General features: G+C 40.9%; 2 protein-coding genes across 8 annotated transcripts; one reads left to right on the plus strand and one right to left on the minus strand.

The window, feature by feature from the left end:
- The first annotated feature begins 6,176 nt into the window (after positions 1-6,176).
- On the plus strand, positions 6,177-16,497 carry dzip1 (DAZ interacting zinc finger protein 1). Of its 7 annotated transcripts, none has more exons than XM_032557004.1 (20): positions 6,177-6,311; positions 6,600-6,716; positions 6,879-6,990; positions 7,131-7,691; positions 10,198-10,282; positions 10,367-10,482; positions 10,569-10,727; positions 10,825-10,956; positions 11,742-11,804; positions 11,900-12,028; positions 12,752-12,800; positions 12,935-12,985; positions 13,060-13,188; positions 13,497-13,669; positions 14,571-14,763; positions 14,846-15,020; positions 15,106-15,434; positions 15,522-15,631; positions 15,713-15,878; positions 15,970-16,497. In XM_032557004.1, the coding sequence occupies exons 3-20, from the start codon at positions 6,988-6,990 to the stop codon at positions 16,059-16,061; spliced, it is 2,715 nt and encodes a 904-aa protein (XP_032412895.1). In that variant the 5' UTR covers positions 6,177-6,311; positions 6,600-6,716; positions 6,879-6,987; the 3' UTR covers positions 16,062-16,497. The 7 variants fall into 7 exon arrangements, with proteins under 7 accessions (XP_032412895.1, XP_032412900.1, XP_032412901.1 ...); XM_032557009.1 differs by having other exon boundaries at positions 13,063-13,188; XM_032557010.1 differs by having other exon boundaries at positions 13,129-13,188.
- Positions 16,498-17,358: 861 nt separating this feature from the next.
- On the minus strand, positions 17,359-19,296 carry cldn10d (claudin 10d). Its single transcript, XM_032557012.1, has 5 exons — positions 18,908-19,296; positions 18,646-18,807; positions 18,470-18,551; positions 18,287-18,394; positions 17,359-17,542 (listed from the first exon to the last, which is right to left on the minus strand). The coding sequence occupies exons 1-5, from the start codon at positions 19,137-19,139 to the stop codon at positions 17,359-17,361; spliced, it is 768 nt and encodes a 255-aa protein (XP_032412903.1). The 5' UTR covers positions 19,140-19,296.
- Between the last annotated feature and the right edge of the window lie 164 nt (positions 19,297-19,460).

The raw sequence follows: 19,460 nt of genomic DNA on the forward strand, positions 1-19,460 counted from the left end.
TGGCGATTGATTTAACAGTTCTTTGTTTGACATTGAAAGCTTGGGTTGAAATATTGTTTCTGGCTAAAAATCGAACACCATTCATATAAATAACCCTCACATTCAATGACATTGACCAATAGGGTCGAAATAGTTCATTTCTATTGCCCTTTGCATGAAACTAGGCCACCTCTTTCCACTTTTCCTCTGCAAGACAATTTTCCCATTAACCTAGCTTCATGCTAAGAGCAAAATGTTGACTGACCACAAAAAAATAGCGTCAACCTTTGGTAATAATTCTTTCCTCGAGTCAACAAAAGCATTAAGTAGCACAAGACACACTTTTTGTAGGTCAGATTGGCCAACTTGCAAAATGAAACTATCTTTTTGGGTTAACCTCTGCAACTATCTGCACTAACAAAGTAGCTGGTTGAGCCAATATGTTGAGCTGACATTTTGAGGACAGCTACAGGGTGTCCTACTAGTGTGTTGAAGGGGATGCAACACCACAGTACGTCTCTTTGTGTGTACATTTGAGTGAAATTTGCACTTTGACACACCCGAAATGGGAACTCTTTGATTAAAACCCCCTAAAGTTAGCCTTTACAAAGATGTATTCATTTTATGACGTGGATAAAATGTGTAGGGAATGTAGAAATAGTGTTTGCGTTTCGACTTCTGCCCATGAGCACACTCATCTTATATTATTTTCCACATATATTCCAGTCCTGTTACCTGTGTTCTCTTGAAAAAAACTCCCCTGCTGCTGTGGCTGATTTTCCCTATAGAGCAAAGCCTCCACGCTTAGTGGGAGGATAAGAGGGGAAAAAAAGGTGCAAACTTCGTCATTTCTCGGTTTTATATTTATATAATTCTTTAGTGCTGGGGTCTTTTATGACCCGAGCAACATTCACAGGGGACAAAGAAAGCTAACAGTGGGATGCTTCTCTCCTTCTCCCCTCCTTACTGCAGAACTCTTTCATCTCTCCTTCCCACAAAGCTGATTCACCACTGGTGACCCCTGCTGCTGCTGCTGCTGCTGCTGCTGCTGCTTCGTAGAAAATAGACAACAAAGTAGCTGAGCGGTAAACCGGTGGGCAGTGGCAGGCTGCATCGCCACTCGGCTTCAAGTTGCCTGCTGTGGTGAGATCTCTCCTTGAGCTAAGCTGACACTCGAGTCTGTCTGGATTGTGATCTGGTAAATGGTCCGAACTGGTTCGAAAAAGGCAATACACGTGTGTGGGCATTAACGCAGGATGAAATTCCCACTATCTGTTGACATGACATGTGCTCACCGCATGTAGCTTAGCTTAGCATATGTAGAGATTTCAATTTTTGACCATTATTTTTGGCAAAATAGACCAAACTCAGAGATATTGCCTCGAGAGAAAACTGAGTGTGAACGTCAGTTTTCTAAACTAGATCTCAATCTGATCTTTGACTAGACCATTCTAACACATGAATACGCTTTGGTCCAAACTAATTTGTTGTAGCTCATGCTGACTAGGAGTTGAAACTCTACCTCAGTCTGAAGTCTTGAAAACTCAAGCATGTTTCCCCCCCAATTTGTCTGATATTCAGCTCCATTCATCAACATCAACAGCTTTTAAGATGAAGAAAAGTCCCATGTTGCTTCCCCGCGCTGAGGTTTATGTGCAGTGAGGGTTTTTGGCCATGTATGCTGCGTTCCGTTTACCTCGAAAGTCTATTCTCAGATCTGGGTTTGACGTCACTCCCAGTGAACGTAATCTGAGAAGTCGGGATTTCAACATGGCAGGGAACATTTCAGTTGATTGTTTTCGACTGGTAAGTTGGACTTTCTGAATTCTGACTACAAAATGGTAAAAATACCAGTAGAACTTTGGTCTTATCTGACCAGAACATGTTTATGGTGTTCCCTACGTGGTTTGTGGTAACTACAAACATCCAGTTACTGTGGGCTTCTTGGCTGCTTCTCTGAGTTGTGTACCAATAGATGTTCGTGACTTAGTGGGCTAACACTTGTGGCACATTCTTTCCATTTTCAGATGACGGATTACACAGTACCAAGTCAAAACACTCATTCGTTGTATAACAATGTCACAAAATGAGACTCATTTGCCTCTCAAGTCAAGCTCTCTATTGTAGAAATCTTCTTTTCTTATTATACTTAAAGAGGAGAAAGTGTATTTTAATCCCTTTCTTTGAAAGTTTTAATTCTAACATGTTAAATCCTCCAAATGTTCTTTATACAAAAGCACTCGGCTATTTAAGCGAGGCTCATCTGTAGTCCTTTTGTTGTACTGGATTTTTGCTACCTTTTTTTTTTTTTAAACTCAAAAGCATTTTTCTTACCATCAAAGCATTAAAACTATCTGGGTTATTGTTATTAGGGACCAGAGATACTGTATAGCCTCACTGTATCCGGTGTCTCAGTATGCAGAGTGCTCCGCCGCATGGGAAGATAAGAAGCTCCTTCATGAATAAAGATGCTGGACCGTCCTCTACATTCTGTGTTCAATGTGCACTTGTTACAGAAGCCATTATTTATAGTCCTGCTAAGGCCTGCAGTGGTGAGAGTGGCTCTCCTGGGGATTGGGAAGTGGAGCCACAGCTACCTATAGTGGGAAGATATACCACCTCACCCCCGCTGAGAACTTTCGTACAGGAAATGAACTCATAAATCAAGCAGTAAATTGAGTGTAGGGCTGTGCTTACTCATCTCAAGAGGTCTGCTCCTCTACCTCTGCATTGGCTTTGCTCCGTTTTTACCGCGTGACTAATGCAACGCCGCAACTCCTCTGCCGTGCGTTTGGGTCTCGCTTTGGAGAAACTTATCAAAAAAAAAAAAAAAGTGCAGATTTTACACCCAACTTTGTGTCACGGCTCTGACCTGAGGGCTAAAAGGAACGTTTATGAGATAAAGAACTCGACAGAAAATTGAGTTTGATAGGAAATTGAAGCGAGGACGGCATCAGTGCCTTGTCCTACAGCTGAACTTCAGCTCTCCGTTGAGATGGCGGCGGTGAGAGAGGCCTGGGAGGAGATGTTCCCTTCTTGCCTCAGGCTGTGCTGACAGTCCCCGGCCCTGTCTGGAAGAATTAAGATCTCTATTCATCAGAAGAGGGCTGAAGCTGTCAGAGGACTGATCGCAGAGATGGCCCAGCTTCCCTCAGCACTGGGACTCTGATGAAGAGTTTAACACAATGCAGTCCAGTTTGCTTGACATCACAGCACTGCCCTGTGTGCGACTTGTTCCTTAACGTTACCACTAAATGAAACATTCAGAGAGCAAACCTGTGCGATCAAAGCACCTTACAAGCAAATATGTCTGTTTGGTTTTTTTTTTCAGTTTCTCTCCTTCATAAAGCAAAGGTTAATTTTCTTCCTGTCATCACTCCTCCTCCAGGAGATGCAGACTCATGACAGAAGTCAGATCAGATCTCTACTGACCCCTTCTGGTGGTTTGGTGCACATGTTAGTGTGGCTGTGAAGATCTAGGAAATTAACTCCAACCATATCCTGGAGGTATAAAAACCTGTTTGTTCCAAATTAGCATTTTTTTCCCCATTATCTTTTCGGAAACATGTTGATTATATAAAATATGCTTTATTAGATTTTTTTTTTTATGTCTTTCTTCCTCTACCTTAATAACAAAAACACACTTCGTATGAATACCCGAAGGACTGCACATTTCATTTTGTTTCTGTGTATGTTCACTTAATTTTAATACCTGTATTTGATTTTATATCACATACAAAAACATTAAATATAGAGTTCTTACCCAAGAAAAGGAAACATGTTAGACAACACGACATCACTCAACACATTTTTACTCAAGTTAAAGTAAAAAGTAGCTGTCCGAGAAATGACTGAAGTAAGAATAAAAAAGTAATTCATGCAAAAGAAACCCCAGGCAATATTTAATTCAAAGAATTTTTTATGTCAGGCTTTTCAGAAACATGACATTTAAAATATTCTTTTTTTTATTATCTTATGGTATATTCAAATTTTCTGAGATACTTAATTTTGAGTTTTCATTATTCGTAGACCTATCATAAATTAAAATAAGCACAAGAATTTTCACTTGGACAAGAGTCGTTAAACAGATTCTTCTCTTTAACATTGTTGCATACATAATTTTTCTGCAAACATTTGGAAGTACAAAGTAGTCTGCACTGCCGGCCACTTTTGCCTGTTTTCCCTATCTAAGAGAAATTATTTTTTTAAAATGCAATTTTGATTACTTGGTCTTGACAATCAATTTTAATTACTGTTGTTGACAGGCTCACATGTAGTGAATCTAACAGTTTTGCCCAGTGGGATAATATATGATTGCTTCTTGACTTGATATAGGAAGCCTGAATAAATTTCCTTATAACTGGGACTGTAGCTTTTCTAGATAGCGGCAGAGTCAGTTAGTTCAAGTATCCTAGTGGCCAGGTAGAACCAGAGATAGATGCATGAATCAGGGAATTATGCATTAAGAGCTGGTGACTGGATGTCATGGTTACTCCTTTTCAACTTGTTACCTTATCTACCTGATGTAGGATGGATATATGTGAATCTTTTTTCTTTTCTTTTTTTTTTTTAGCAAATACAGAACAATCTTTATCATACTGTAATCCTGGAAGCTACCCAACTGAAGTTCAAAACTTTAGTTTTTGAGTCACTCAAAGAAAGAAGAAGACAAGTCATCTATCATTGTCATCAATGTCTGGTAATATGTTTGCAAAAAAGTTTCCTTCCTCCGAATGGACCCTCAAAGTCACCATCCCATTCTTAGGCTTCCCCTCTTTTTCAAAGCTGTCTTCTCCCTTCCCCCCATCTCATTGCAAGTTGCAACACAAAAGACAGACCAACACCGGAAACGAGCGCTTGTACTTTCAAAGTAAATGTTAGGCATTAGATATTCACAACTTGAAATAGGCGCTGTAGTTTTTCATGTCCATGATGCACATGGCGTCTGCTTAACTTGTGGTTTATATATAAAAATGTCTTAAAACTAAGTGGTAACACTTGTGTGAGGAAACCTAAGTTGTAACTTTTTCAGAGTGATCGTAGGGAGCCTTAGGGAATGTTTCCCAAATAAATGAATCATTAGAGAACGGTTCCTAGACATTCTCCATTCAGTTCCCATTTCACTGCATATTAAATAAAAACATTCAGAGAACATTCTCTGAAGTTTATTAGAATTGTCCAGTGTGAACCTTCAATGGATTTTCTCTAGAGAGCACATATGTTAAAACCTTTAGAAAAAGTTTTCCTAGCATTATCTGTAAGTTAGCAATTGAACTCATTAGGGAACCTTCCATGTACCTTCTATAGAGTTCCAGAAAGTTGATGTGGTTGTTGTGACTTTTAGGTAATTTTTTCTAAAGATTTAGCAAAGGTTAATTATTACTTTTTCCCGGTGACCTTACTTTTGATGCCAATGTTGTACAACCATTAAAGGAATTTCTTGCAGGGAGCATTCCTAGTGTGGTTCATCCTTAAATGCTTCTGTAGGGTTTTGTGAAGGCTACATTTTTAAGATTTAATGTTAATTGTAATTTTCCTGTTATGAAATTTAGGGAACATTCGGGGAACGTTCCCTGAAGGTGTTTGAAAAGTTAGGAGTAACTCTTCTTTTGTTAAGCTCAGTAAACCTTCAGTGACCTTTTTCTAGAACCTTCACTCTTTACTCTTTAGGAAAGGTTCCCTGAGCATTTTCTGAAGTTTACTAATAAGGCTTAACAGCCCTGAAAGGTAACAGTACACCATGTAGGTTTTAGAGTCTCCTAGTTTTCCGAAATCACGTTTTATTACCCTTAGAGAACCGTCAGGCACAGGGTATAGTCTTTAGGTTCCCAGAAAGGTAAAAGTTTTAACTTGGAACATAAATGTTTACTCCAAGAAATGTTTCTTCCTAATTCTAGCGTCAATGTGTCTTATGGGAACATTGCTTAAGGCTCCCTGGAGGTTAGCAAGAACTTACTGACTGTGCCAGGAACCTAAAGGAAACATTTAATACTCCAGAGAAAGTTTATAAAGGCTATCTTTATTCAGTATGGTAGAAAATATTATAGAGATGTTTACTCGGCTTATGGAAGTAAACCTTTCATACAAAGTGGCCATATAAATGTGCTCAAAAATTCCCTTTTTGTTTGAACGTACTTAGATTTATTTTACTTTGAAGGTATTGACCGGAAGTTTTGTTCTTTAGCGTTAACTTTCATTGCAGCCCCTCTTTTCCAACCGAGCTCGGATTTAGGAATGTGGAGACCAGCAGCTACGTCACCCACAAACTGCCTGAGGTGTCGTCGATTAAAAACTTTTTTAAAAGGCTTTACCTGATCGAAACGACTACTATCGTAAGTTTATTTGATAGAAAATGCTCAATTAAATCTTGATATACATCTCCTGTTGTTGTAAGTGATGGGTACGTTTGTTTTAAATGTGTTTTTAAAGCGGCTTCTAAAAACTCCCCGTTAGCTAAGTAACGGCTTCGGGATACAACTGGCTCTACGAACAAGGTTGTTTTGGGGGAAAAAAGCTTTGAGTTTTTTAATATACATAGATGTTTTGAGTTTGGACGGCAATTTAAGACTTCGGAACTGTGGCTAAGACAGGTTCTGGCTTGTCTTGCTTTCTTTGGATAGCGGTCCAAGCTGGAGTGGAAGGTGGGGGGAAAAAAGCCTGCCTCGACCTGAAATTCAAAAACACCGACAAATTAGCCACTGCTAGCACCGGAACCATTTCCCCTAACACTCTGGTAGGTAAGTTACATTCTACTTTTCATTTTCTATCTTCTTCTCATCACTGTTTAAAATGTATCCAAGCTATTAAATCTAGTATTAACTTCTCCATACGTTCAGACGAATATGTGCTCTACAGGGACGAACATTTACCGACTGCCTGCGGTGTTTTGATAACATTAGTCTCCCCAGGGACGCTGGTCTCTGTCTCCATGGTAACGCTCCCGTTGACGCTTTGAGCTGCCTGAAAGGGGGTGGGCGGAACCGGAGAGGAGACCTCGCCGAGTGAAGGATGGTAAGCAGGGCAGGACAGAGGCTCAGTCGGCTGCTGTTTTGCCTCATTTCTCGTAGCTGTGAGGTTTTTCTAGGACATTTGATGAAAACGTGAACTGAATAGTGATTGTCTTCAGATGAGCTCTTTGCTCTTTGTTTCAGCCATTTCACGATGGAGTGTACTACCCCTACAGCAGCGACACCCAGGGGACCCATTCGTCGGCGGGGATCCCCTCCCTCCTGAACTCCCCGCTCAGCCAGCAGTCTGCGGCTCTGGGCATGGCCCCGGCCGCCTTCAAGTTCCGCCCGCGCCGCGAGAGCGTGGACTGGCGGCGCATCAACGCCGTGGACGTGGACCTGGTGGCGAGTCAGCTGGACGTGGACGCCCTGCAGGAGCACATCGGCACCGTGACCTTCTGCAGCCTGGACGGCGAGCGCTGCCAGCGGTGCCAGACCCCCGTGGACCCGGCGCTTGTCAAGCTGCTGCGGCTGGCGCAGCTCTCGGTGGAGTGGCTCCTGCACTGCCAGGAGGTCCTCAGCGCCAACCTGCGCGGTGCCGAGGAGCGGCTGGCGGCGGCCGCCGGCGAGCGGGAGCAGCTGCTGGCCCTGCACAGGAAGCAGGAGGAAAAGGTGAAGGCGCTGATGGGCGAGCTGAAGCAGAGGAAGAAGGTGATCCGCACCCAGCAGTCGCTGCTGGCTCCACGGATCATGAGCAGTCACAAGGTACCCCCTCCCTCGCCACGCTTTTCTCCTCCTTTTGGGCCCCTCTCTCATTATCTGTGCACAGCTGCAGCTGAGACATGTTCCATAAAATCTATTGGAGTCCTCTTGGTAAGATTAGAAGAAAGCTTTCAGACCTGAAGAAAGGATTTAGTGCTGCTGAGCAGATGGTGGGTTTTTGTGCCAAGTAGTTTTTTGTAAATCCACTTACAAAAAAAAAAGACAATAATCAGAGTGACTGTCCCTCCCCACCCACCTGCTGTGTTCATTTTGTCACTGGAGTGTCATGGCAAAAAGATTTCCACTTAATTGAGAATTATTCATACCTTATTGGAATTTAATGCAGTATATTAGGGTTGTACTGATTGCAGTTTTCTGACCGATACAGATTTTTTTGTGTACGTTTTTGCTAGTCACTGTGTCTGGAATAAAGCTCATCATCAGACCGTTGGAGGCAATAATCAGAAATCTCCTTGTGCTCCTTGAATGAATGATTGGTCGCCTTTGACCTAACCCCTGAGGTTGTCATAACGACAGCTCTAGCATTTCATGGCAGCTGGCCGTTGCTAGGTGTAAGCCACAAGCTCAACTAACAGAGCCGGATCAATAATTGATAGAGGCGTCTGACATTCTCCTTGGAGTTTTGTTTGTTTGTTTGTTTTAAACATTTAAACCCAGCCAATCACAGCCTGTTTTTAATTATTCTCAGTTTCAAAACTTTTGAAAGCAGCATTGCAGATCCGTGTGGCTGTCTTCGGGTCTTGGACAGTATCAGCAGCTGTCGATTTACTGCCAAATGGAGTCCCAGGTGCAGTGAACTGCAGCGCTAAACGCAGCGTGTGGACACACCGGCAGCGTCTGTGCTGGTCGGGCTCTGAGAGAGAGCAGGGCTGCCTGCAGAGATGCCTGCGGCAGGCAGCATATCGGAGTCACCGGTGCTGCTATTTGGAAATGTACAGCCTAGCTCAGTGGATGCTGCTGTTCATAATGGTTATGGGTTTATTTGCATCACTGCTCTCTGTGGAACTGACAGGTTGTTGTATGCTGGTGTGAGATTCTTAAGATCTAAAGAGCATGATTTCAGTTTTTAAACCAATACGTGAAACAAAAATGTACAGCATAAATCATTTCTTCCATTTAAAAGGAAAATGATCAGACTCTTCTTCTGATTCTAAAACAATATGAGGTAAAAATTGTTGTTTTAGGCACAAAATGGACAACCTATGATTAAGGAAATATCCATTAATAATTAATAGCTCTCATAATACATAGAAATAATCATTTAATTCTAACGGGGTTCAGATGACAAATAGATTTACACATGGAGGAAATTAGTGTTCAGAAATAACATAAATTAAATACATGAGTGAATTTTATGTATTGAGCTCACAGAAAGACAATTATTACAATAAAACATAATTTTTATTGTGGGTTTATCTCTGCAATTCATCAGAAGAACTTAGTTACCAAGAAGAAGAAACTGATGCCTATAAAATCATTACCCTGTTTATAGTAAAAAATAAATAAAAGTAGCCAAGGTCAAAATGGTGTTACTTAGCAACAAAATTGAACTTCAAAGAGACAAATCATCCCAGAGCTAAAATATCATATTGATTATTGCATTTACCTTATTCTTATTTACCAGAAGAGTGTACACTTAAGTTACGATTTCATTAGTCAATCTGCTTATTGTGGAGATTATTATGCTTTTTTGCAATTTTGCTCTGTATATATAAACTGTGGACCCTTTTTTAGCCAGCTGGACATCAGTGTGTCATGCCTGAATCAGAATTTATCATAACAATAAATCAAAGTTCTTATTATAAGAATTGACCACAACAGATGATAAACGATACAATAAATGCCCACACCTACTTTGCAGTTATAAAAACCGTCAAACTGTATTTGTAACTGGCTCAAACTTGCTGACAATTAATATTTTAAGACATTTTGAAAAGTCTCAAATTATTTGTGTAATTTTAGGGCAGAAAATGTTTATTTTTAAGCCTTGAAACTTGGATTTGGTTTTTTGGTTTTGTAGCTTGACTATCAAGTCTTTACGAAGGGGGGAAAGTGCATTACTCACCTCAGTGCATTTCAATTAGCTGGAAAATAATTTACAAGTTCAAATCATTTTCAAACGGTTTCTGGGTCGGTTTCAAGGTCGCACGATCAGAGAAGTCTCCAACATTCTTTCATGCATTCGTCCTGTTACGTTATGTGAAGAGGAAATGTTACTTTTACTTAGAGAATGTTAGGAAAGAACTGGTCAGAAAAGACACACTTTGTATTTAAGCAGTGCTAGTGCTAACTTCTGCTTCAATAGCGAAAAGCGGCTTATCAGTTTTAGAGCTTTTATGGTTTTCATGTCAGTAATTATTTAGTTGTATTTTAACTGGGTTGATTAACACTTTTCACTCCTTCCTTAAACCAGTTAAACCTATTAACTGCTTTAACAGGTGATCAATGTAAACAAAATGTTCTTTCTGTTTTGTTTTTTTCTTTTTAGTGTGCACATTGCGATAAATCCTTCCTCAACTCCTCCTTCCTTCAAAACCACATGCAGCGCCGGCATCCTGACGAGCACCAGATGCGTAAGTCCATCGCTCACTTCGAATATTTGTCACATGCGTCGATTTGACCGACCGTCAGATTGTTTTCAAACTTTTTGCTTCCAGAGCTGCAGTCCGACAGCGAGAAGAAATCTCAGATTGATAGTCTGAAAACGGAGATTAGCAGTCTGAAGGATCAAATCACTCAGCAGCAACAGGATCTGCAGGCCAAAATTGCTCAGGTATGATGGTTTTTGCTGTTCTATAATTGCATAAACTGGGATTATAAAAACAAGAGCGACAGCCACCAAGTTGGTGTTTGGTGTAGGAAAAGGAGCAGCAGTCGATGCACAAAGAGCTGCTGAGGGAGCTGGAGCGCTTCAAGGCGGAGGAGATGGCCCGCATGGACAGGAAGCTGGAAGACAGCAGGGACGGCATGCGCAGGGAGATGGAGTTCCTCTACAACCGAAACATTCAGGCTCTCACCGTACGAGGAACCAAACCGCTCCGCTCACTTCTGCTTCTTTTCACTGCATCGGTTGAGTTGAAATTTTTCAAATTAACACCATTCTTCCTTTTCCCAGGAAGCAAATCAGAATCAGACGGCCAAGCAGGACAAACCAAGCAGCCCTGTCAACTCTCAGGCACAACGAGACGCTTACAAAGACATGCAGCTGCAGGCCATCCACAAGCTGGAGCAGCAGATGAAGAAACAGGTTAGCATCCAGAGAGGAAACAAAGAATCTTCTAACTCAGAGGAGTCCAAACTTTTCGCACCGAAATTTTTCCGCGGCCAAAATTAGCTTCTTCTCTGCAATCAAAAACACCAACCTAATTCTTTCTCCTTCACTGCAAAAACACAAAATCTTACCAAGTATTTTTAATCTTAATTTCTACTGCAAATGTCTTAGTTCACTTGAAATAAGACTAAACTAATTTACAAATAAGTTTTCAACAATATGTATGAGCCTGTTTTTGGTTAATAATTATTTAATGCCGACATAAGAAGTGTCTTGTTATGTTGCCAATGGAACAGATACTGGTTTCAAAATCAAAATGAAGGAATTATTGACTTAAAACAAGTTTTTATATATTGTAAAAGAGTTACTGTAAGTTAGTTTTGTTCAACTGAACAGAAATGTTTACGCTAGAAACTAGACTAAACTACTTGATATGATTTTGTGTTTTTGTAGTGTTTACCTCCACAACAATAAATGAAACAAGTAATATTTTGATGAAACCAACATTAGTAAGAGATTTGTCATAATGTTTACAGTCATTTAATTTTTTGGGGCCAATTATTTTCTAATATGTCAATCTGTAAAATGTATTTTAGTTCATCTCCATTGACAAAAAACAGGAATCTTGTTTTAAAAACTTTGCCCAAGTGTATTTCTAAGTAAAAAGTCGCTGGCTATTTGTGGCATAATTTTCTATGAAATTTTAAAAAAATTAAAGGAACTATCTTTGTATTTTGTTGACACCAACATTTCCCTCCTAGGACAAAAAGTGGGAGTCCAGAATCAAAGAGATCAAGGCTCAACACGAGTCTGAAAAGAACCAGGTGCACACCGTCATCAAACCGTCTTCAATCTTCAGCAGAAACGAGTGAACCTGTAACACCCCCACTCCCAAACTCCCAACCGTTTTGCTTTCCAGTTGCTGAACGAGCTGAGCAGGATGCAGGCGTCTGTGACGGAGCACCAGGAGCAGAGCCAGCGGCTGCAGCAGGAGATGGACCGCAGGCTGCAGGAGAAGGCGCAGACCATCAAGGCTCAAAGAGACCAGGTCGCCTCCGCTTTCTCGCTCTCCGCTTTAATCGGAGATTATGTCGCCAGGGGAAGCGGGGAGGAGTGGAAGCCCTTGTTCAGGATATCCTGGATTTGAGCGTTGACGCATAATGATACTGTACACAGGAAGTGAATGCTGCTGTCCTGGAGGAGCTCCAGAAAGAGCTGCGAAATGACTGATGATTGAAGTTGTTTCTAACTGCTGTTAGCTTGTAGGGAAAAAACACTAGTTCATTATGCATTCAGTCTGTTTATCTAATGTGATAAATAAGTAGGAATCTTGTTAAAAATAACTCTTTATCTTGATGAAATTGCTCTTGTACTTTTGTTTTAATCCTATGTAAATTCATGATGCAATGGCTTTATTGTTTCTCATATTTTAGTTTACAGATAACAGAAAAACCTAATTCAGTTAGGAAATTCCAATATTACATCCGATCGCTGAAAAAATTGTATTTTAAACAGAAATTTCCTGCTTCTGAAAAGTGGATTCACTTTTATGCGTCAGTGCTTGGTTGGGGCTCCTTGTGCATGAATTACTGTATCAGTGCGGCGTGGGAGACTGCTAACCAGTTTAATATTTGTCGTAATTTGATACACAACTTCTGATAACGTACAGTAACAAAAGCGTTATACTTTTTTTCTTTACATTCAAGTTTTTACAAGAGCAAAAATTTAAGAAGTAAAAATTAAAATTCCTTTTGTTTTATAATGTCCACAGATCAGGACCATTTCCTCCAGTCCGCCCACTAAAGTGCAAGAAATACCAGGTAAGGATTCCTGGAAGGCTTGTTTTTTTCTTTAAATCATTAAAAATGTATTTTGTATCTTCATATTAAAAACAAAAATGCATGTTTTTGACACTAACCTTAAAATAAGTCTTCTAATCCCTCCTGTCTTCCAGTTGCTGCCAGCACACCAGTCCCAGAACCCAAACCAAAGAAGATCACACTTGGTGAGTTAATCAGAACAACAAGCTTCTTTTTTTTTTTTATCTGTCCACATATGATCTGGCTGATGCTTCCCAAGCAGCCCAGTCTCCCGTCTGTAACCCCCCGTTTGTTCTGGCTTCCACTGCCTGTTCACCTGAACGCTCAGAGGAGCCAGCCTCTGCTCTAAAGCTGGATCCCATACAGGAGTTGTCGGAAGAGGAGAAAGGTAAACGCGGGCCAGACTGATGGAACCGGGGCGGCTGCATGATGCTGCATGAGTGCACCAGTCTCCTCTTGTGCCAAGAGAATAAAAAAAAAAAAAAACTTGGAATAAAAAAGGTTTTTGATTCGTGATGAATTCTTAGATTGTTCATCATGTTTGTTGTCTGGTTGGTGGCTAAAGAGAAAAACAAAACTTGCATCTAACTCCCCTCATGGCATGGCTTCCTGTGGATATCATTGATGCATGTGTCATTTTGTACTTTTTTTTTTGTTGTTTTTTTTGTTTTTGATTGTCTGTCTTCTCTTTTCCAGATTCCAGTATCTCTGAGAAGAGACCGCTGTCCAGTAAACAAGTGACCGAACCGCCTAAGAAACCTAAGGTGACGGCCAGCGCTGTGAAAAAGAACCCCAGCATCAAGAAGGAGATGCGATCCGAGCTGGAACGCTCCCTTACCAAGAAGCTGGAGAGCCTGGGGGTCAAGCCTGTACGAATAATCAATACTTTATTAACTTTTAATTAGGGGTGCAAACAATTAGCCGAATTATGATAAATTTTTGATTAATGGTTAGATTAAAATGAGTTCCTATGGATTCACAAACATCCACTTACAATCCTTTAATGTTGTAGTTTGGCTGCCCTCCAGCAGAGGGAGCTTCTGGTTATCCTTAAGCGTAGCCAGGACTAAAGATGGCGGCGTCACTTTAAAACGGGAAAGAGAAACAGCCTAAACGGAGTGGTGTGGGACGCAAAGCGCACCTTATGTGGTTATGTTTTGAAATGTAAACACTCGACAAGCTCTTTAAAGTTATCACTATAATAATGCTTATTCAGCCAGGCTGTATGACGGAGCAGCAGAAACTCCTCATTCAAAAAAATACTGATGTGTTACAAAGCCCAGGATAAAAAAAACCCAAAACTAAAGGGGATAAAAATTGCAACATGAGATAAAAATACATGAAGCCAATAAGTCTGGCTAATTTTTAAGGTTGAAGTGAAGTTTTAACTTTCCTACCCATAGCAATCACAGACTTGTGTATGAACATCTCTGTTCATGTGAAACTAAGTGTTTCACATAATGTATTTTAATTTTACTATCATTTTTCGGCCACCCAAGAGGTTTCCATTTTGTTATATTTTATAAATAAGTTTAATAATGTGAGAAAACCACCATTGTATCTTTATCACGGCGTCTTAAATAGATTTTTTTAGACTAAGTTGACCTCTCATGGGACCTTAAGTATATTATGGCACTTTGTGTTATGGAACGGTATTCACCACTCTTTATAAAAGGGAAAACTAAAGTTTCTAAGGAAACTTATCAATTAATTATCAATTAATAAAACCAATCACTGATTACTAGCATTCCTACTTCTGTTCCTCCTCAGAACCAGAAAGGCTTGACGAACAAGGAGTTAGCTTCCCTCCTTGCCAAGGTGCGTTTAAAGCAGGAGGCCGTTGCCAAGACGATGCCCGACTACTGGCGCTGTTGGGAGGAGATCGCAAGCATGGTTCAGCTGAAGCTGGGCGGACAGAGGCGAGGCAGCGAAGCTGCCCCAAGATCCAAACAGCCCCATCAAGGTGAGTCAGCAACAAAAGCCTCTTAACTCCTGAGATCATACCGACGTATCGTCTCTAACGCTCTTAACGGGTTTATGTGAAGTGATGCAGGTTCGCCCGCGCTCCAGCAGCCTGCCCTCCAGAGCCAGCCAGGCGGTTCCTGCAGCAACCGTCATACAGCCAAAGACTCCGCAGCCAGCACCAAGGACCAAAGGCTTCATCCAGCCGAAGACATCCACTCCCAACATGAAGCCACTGTTGAAGAGCAGCACAAGCAAGTATGGAGATGCTCATTTTCGGCTGTTTTTACCCCTTATTTTTTTCCAATTTGACAAAATCGAAACATCTTTTTCTACTCCTAAGAACTCCGCCGTTTAGTTCGGACGAAGACTCGCAAGACTCAGTGTCCGACCTGGAGGAGGAGCCGCCACACCTCCGGCGAGTCAAGTCGTTAAATCTGATGGTTCAGAACAAACCGAACAAACCGCCTCCAGTTCTGTCCAGGCAGAGCGCAGTCAGCCAGTCGTCGTTCTCCTCTAAACCACAGCAGTCCCGTCAGGGGGCCACGAAGACGCAGAGCGAAGACGAGGAGGAGTGGTCGGATGTGAGCGATATGGCGGAAATTGACCCCAGGCAGCTGCATGACTTCAAAAACCAGAACAGCAATAATGATAAAGGAAGCCACATTAAAGGTTAGTTACACATCGGAGTATCAGGTAGATTAACTTTGTGTTCAGTGCTTGAGTCAGAGGAGTTGGAATTGTTCTGTTTGTTTCCAGATAAAGTAGCTGATTTGGCCAGAAAAGTTGAATTGCACATATCAATAAAGAAGCCTGCAGGGGGCGTAAGCGTTCTTCCAGAGAGAAAGGACGAAGTTCAGGAGCTGTCGGTAAGAAAACAAGATTAGAAGCAACTAACTCCTAGTGAATGTTAACCAGCAGAACCAAAGAAATGAAGTTTGTGTTGACAGTTGACAGATCTAGAGGAGAGCAGTGAGTGGATGGTCTCCTCTCTGGAGGACAAACCAGGAGCGTCTAAGCAAACGTCTTTCCGTGGCTCCGGACCCCTGAGGAAGAGCCTGGACTCGTCCAGCACCAGCGTCTGGGGGACGTCTACAGGAAAAGCCCCCAAATCAGGTCAGAGTCATTCCGACTCTCAGGCTTCCTCTGAACTCCAAACGTGTTGGTCTGTGTGTGATGCTGTAATCGCTGTTGTTGTGCCCTGCAGGTCCAACCGAAGCAGGAACAGGAAGCACGCTGAAGAGCAGCTTGTGCTCTTTCAGTGACATCAGCGACTCAGAGGATATAAGCAATAAGTAGCATTAGCACTGCAGCAGATCAGGTAACGTAGCTAACATGAGAACCTCAGCCTCTCACTTCTCCAGCCAAAAAAAAGTTATTCTGCTTATTTATTCTATGGACTTTGTGATAAAAAGAAGAATAAAGCAATACCTTCAAGGAGACTGTTCAGACAGTTCAGGACCAGAATCAAATTTTGATTAGAAAATATGATTTATCTTGTTAAAGTTTTAACTACAGACTAGGTGACAGCTTTTTATTCTAAGGTACTCTAAATGCCTTGTGCCAATAAAAAAAATTTTTTGTCAGATTTTCATATATTTTGTATGTTCAAATCTTCTTATCCACAGAATGTTTTTGTAAAATATTGTACATTTCTATTGAGTTTTGTACATCAAATTTTGTATTAATTTACATGTGATATTTATTCAAGCAATAAAAATGAGATTTTGAGCAATCAGGTCATCCTTCCACTCCCCATAGTTTAAATGGAGCCACTCCAGTTTTCTAAATTTAGTCTTTAGATATTTTTTAATCAAATACTTGAAATGATTATCACTGATTAGATGACAGCAAAAATAGTTTCGCCTCTCTTTTACTGCTTATGTGAGCAACTAAAAACATTTAAATAAAAATAAATGCATTTATGTATTTTTAAAAATTTAAAATGGCAAATATTTTACCCTTGTATTGCATAGGGTCATGATTAGGCTAGGTGCAGATTTTTCACTTGTATTTTTCCAACATAAAAAACTTTATTTACAAAAAAAATATGAATACAACAATCAAATTAGTCAAGTTTCCTCAATGTTGCTCAGTTCTGCCTTGCCACCAAATAGCTTACAAATGCACATAACATAAGGGTTTATTCTATATAGAAAATTAGACATCCAAATTTAAACCCCAGACAATACAGAAGCAGAAGAAAGGCTGCAAGAATAGAAGGATCTATTTAGTTGGCCGCCGCACCTCTTTGTCTTAGGAATGAAAAATACTTTCATAATTAAAGCAAACAGATTAAATAAAAGTATAATTTAATCTAATGCGACTCGTAAATGCTAAACTTTGAGACTTTTGTTCAGAATACATGGTGGTTTTCCATACGCATGTTCTCTGTGGGAAACAGTTTGAACTTTTAGGAAGAACTCAACATTTCATTAAAAGTTTCCTTTAGAAACTATCAGAGGGTAAAATGGCATTTTATCCAGAAAGTAGAAATTGTATTTCTCTTTAAACTCTTAAAAAATGTAACTTCTTCAAGCAGACGGCACTATGAATCCACAGAATCCGCTCAGTCACTGTGTTTTGAGTTTTTAGCTCATACGAAGGTGTCCCGGTTCTCGATGGGAGTGGTTCTTCCTGCCCCTCTGGTTGTTTGACTCCTCCCATCTGAGTAATACAGCGGCGGCACCAGCGTCACTCTGGACGACGGCGGCCGCATGTACGTCTGTCTGGTGCGGACGGCAGCATAAGAAGCCGGCCTCCGTGGGCCTTTTGATAAACTGTAATAGAAAACAGAGACACAAACATGTCACCCAGCTCTGGTTGTTATCATCTTTTATCTGAAATGTCACTCTATGTAGACTGGATTTAAATTTTATCCAATTGCTAACGCTATGAAGCTTACCAAAAAATTGCCTGAGCTGTAAATAAGCAGTCTCCACGACAAAAAGAGAAGTGCCAAGCCAAACACAGTGGCTGTTAATATTTGGAAGTCTGGGCAACATGGACTGAACTGCTTCATTCTACGACGACATATTAGGGCCATTGTAGATAAAACAAAAAATTAAAAATGAGCACATTTCCACCAAAAAACTAAGAAATTCTTAGATAAATCTCAGAATGTTGGGGGGGATTTCAAAATTTCCTACTTTTGTAATTCAGAAATTTCCACGTTTGTTTGTTTTTCCTGGAAAAAGCTTGGAAATTAAAAACTCACAAATTGAGATTAAACTCAATTTGTGAGTTTTTCTTGGCAGAAATTCACTCCTTCTTTTCTATCTACAATGGCTCTAACACACGTCGTATCGTTAGCTTTCTCTGCTGCTATTCCTAAAACTCCAGTCAGACCACAATTCCAAAACTGCGCAGAGAAATTACGACATCATTCACAACTTCAAACGTTTGCCAGTTGAAATTCTACCGGAGGAATCAAAGTCAATGGGAGCAAGCCCTGATGGATCTATGACGTGATATGAGAATCAAAGCGACTAGCGTAAGAATGCAATGGCTGGGCTGCAATTGACCTTTTTGGTAGACCTTCTTTTCCTGAGAAGTAAGTGAGCACCGTTCCCCCACTAAGGAGCAGGATGGATCCTCCCCAGCCAATGAAAACAGCAGCACCCAGTTCAAATCTGGACGGAAAGAGACAACTCATTAAAATCCATTTTATTTAGTAATATTCTAATGAAGCTTTCAGTATTACTCACTTATGGGACTTGAAGTTCGGATCCACAAACTGTGTTATGACTCTGTTAGCCCACCAGGAGTATGTTATCATCCCACAGAAACCTACAGAAAAAAGTATTTACTTCATTTAAAATGTAAGTTTCATCATTTAAGGAAATAAAAAGAACTCTGAACACTTTAAAATGTTTTTTTTTACCTGAAACTAAGTAGGTTATACCACCAGAAAACGTCACCCTTGCGTTGGTAATCTCTGTCCCACCAATTTTGGTGCATTTCATCCCGACCAGCGTGAGGACGCTTCCAAAGAATCCTGTGATCACGGCCGAGACCGCCAGTGCTCTGAGCGCGTGCATGTGCACTAAAGTAGAAATAAAATTAGCTATAGCTGCTTCTGAAAATGAACTTTTTTTAGTTTTTAAAAAAAAGAGAAGTCAGTTGTGGAGTTTTCAGCGCCTTACCAGGCAGGGCCAACATGGACGGGTAGTCCTTGCAGTCGGAGACCCCCGTCGTGTCCGAGATGCAGTCTCTCCACAGGTTGGAGTAGTAGTTGGCGGTTGTCAGCACGAGGCTGCTCACCTCAGAGAACGTCCAGTACTCGGTGGGAAGAGTGGAGCACACCAGGATCCAGCCGCACAGGCTGGTTACAAAGCAGCCGATCTCCACGTACATAATCACCATCCGGTACTCCATGGTTGGCGCTGATTCTCGACTAAAAACGGAAATAATAAAGTCTCGCCGTGGGAACCAGGGCTGAAGGTCCCCTCTGCGTTATCCCTGCAGTGCGGAGAGGTAATAGACCCATAATGCTTTGGGCTGTGTGTCATCTTATCTTTGAGATAGTTTTGCCAAGTAAGCAACTTTCAGGTTCCCTACTGGGTGAAGGGATTATATTACACCAGTCCTCTACATGCATCCTTACATGCTTATACAACAGCCTATTTGTGGATAGAAAAAAAAAGGAGTACATTTCCGCAAAAACTCAGACATTTTCTAGAAAAAACATGACTTTTT

The sequence above is a fragment of the Xiphophorus hellerii genome, chromosome 24 (genome assembly GCF_003331165.1).
Source record: "Xiphophorus hellerii strain 12219 chromosome 24, Xiphophorus_hellerii-4.1, whole genome shotgun sequence".
Lineage (NCBI taxonomy): Eukaryota > Metazoa > Chordata > Actinopteri > Cyprinodontiformes > Poeciliidae > Xiphophorus > Xiphophorus hellerii.

Excerpts from the sequence above, each read along its gene's own strand:
- dzip1 (XM_032557004.1), top strand. Across the intron at positions 13,670-14,570 it reads AGAGCCTGGGGGTCAAGCCT|AACCAGAAAGGCTTGACGAA; the intron begins GTACGAATAATC and ends GTTCCTCCTCAG. Across the intron at positions 15,435-15,521 it reads TAAAGGAAGCCACATTAAAG|ATAAAGTAGCTGATTTGGCC; the intron begins GTTAGTTACACA and ends GTTTGTTTCCAG.
- cldn10d (XM_032557012.1), bottom strand. The coding sequence starts at position 19,139 with ATGGAGTACCGGATGGTGATTATGTACGTGGAGATCGGCTGCTTTGTA. Across the intron at positions 18,552-18,645 it reads TATAACCTACTTAGTTTCAG|GTTTCTGTGGGATGATAACA; the intron begins GTAAAAAAAAAC and ends TTTTTTCTGTAG. Across the intron at positions 18,395-18,469 it reads CCGAACTTCAAGTCCCATAA|ATTTGAACTGGGTGCTGCTG; the intron begins GTGAGTAATACT and ends CTTTCCGTCCAG.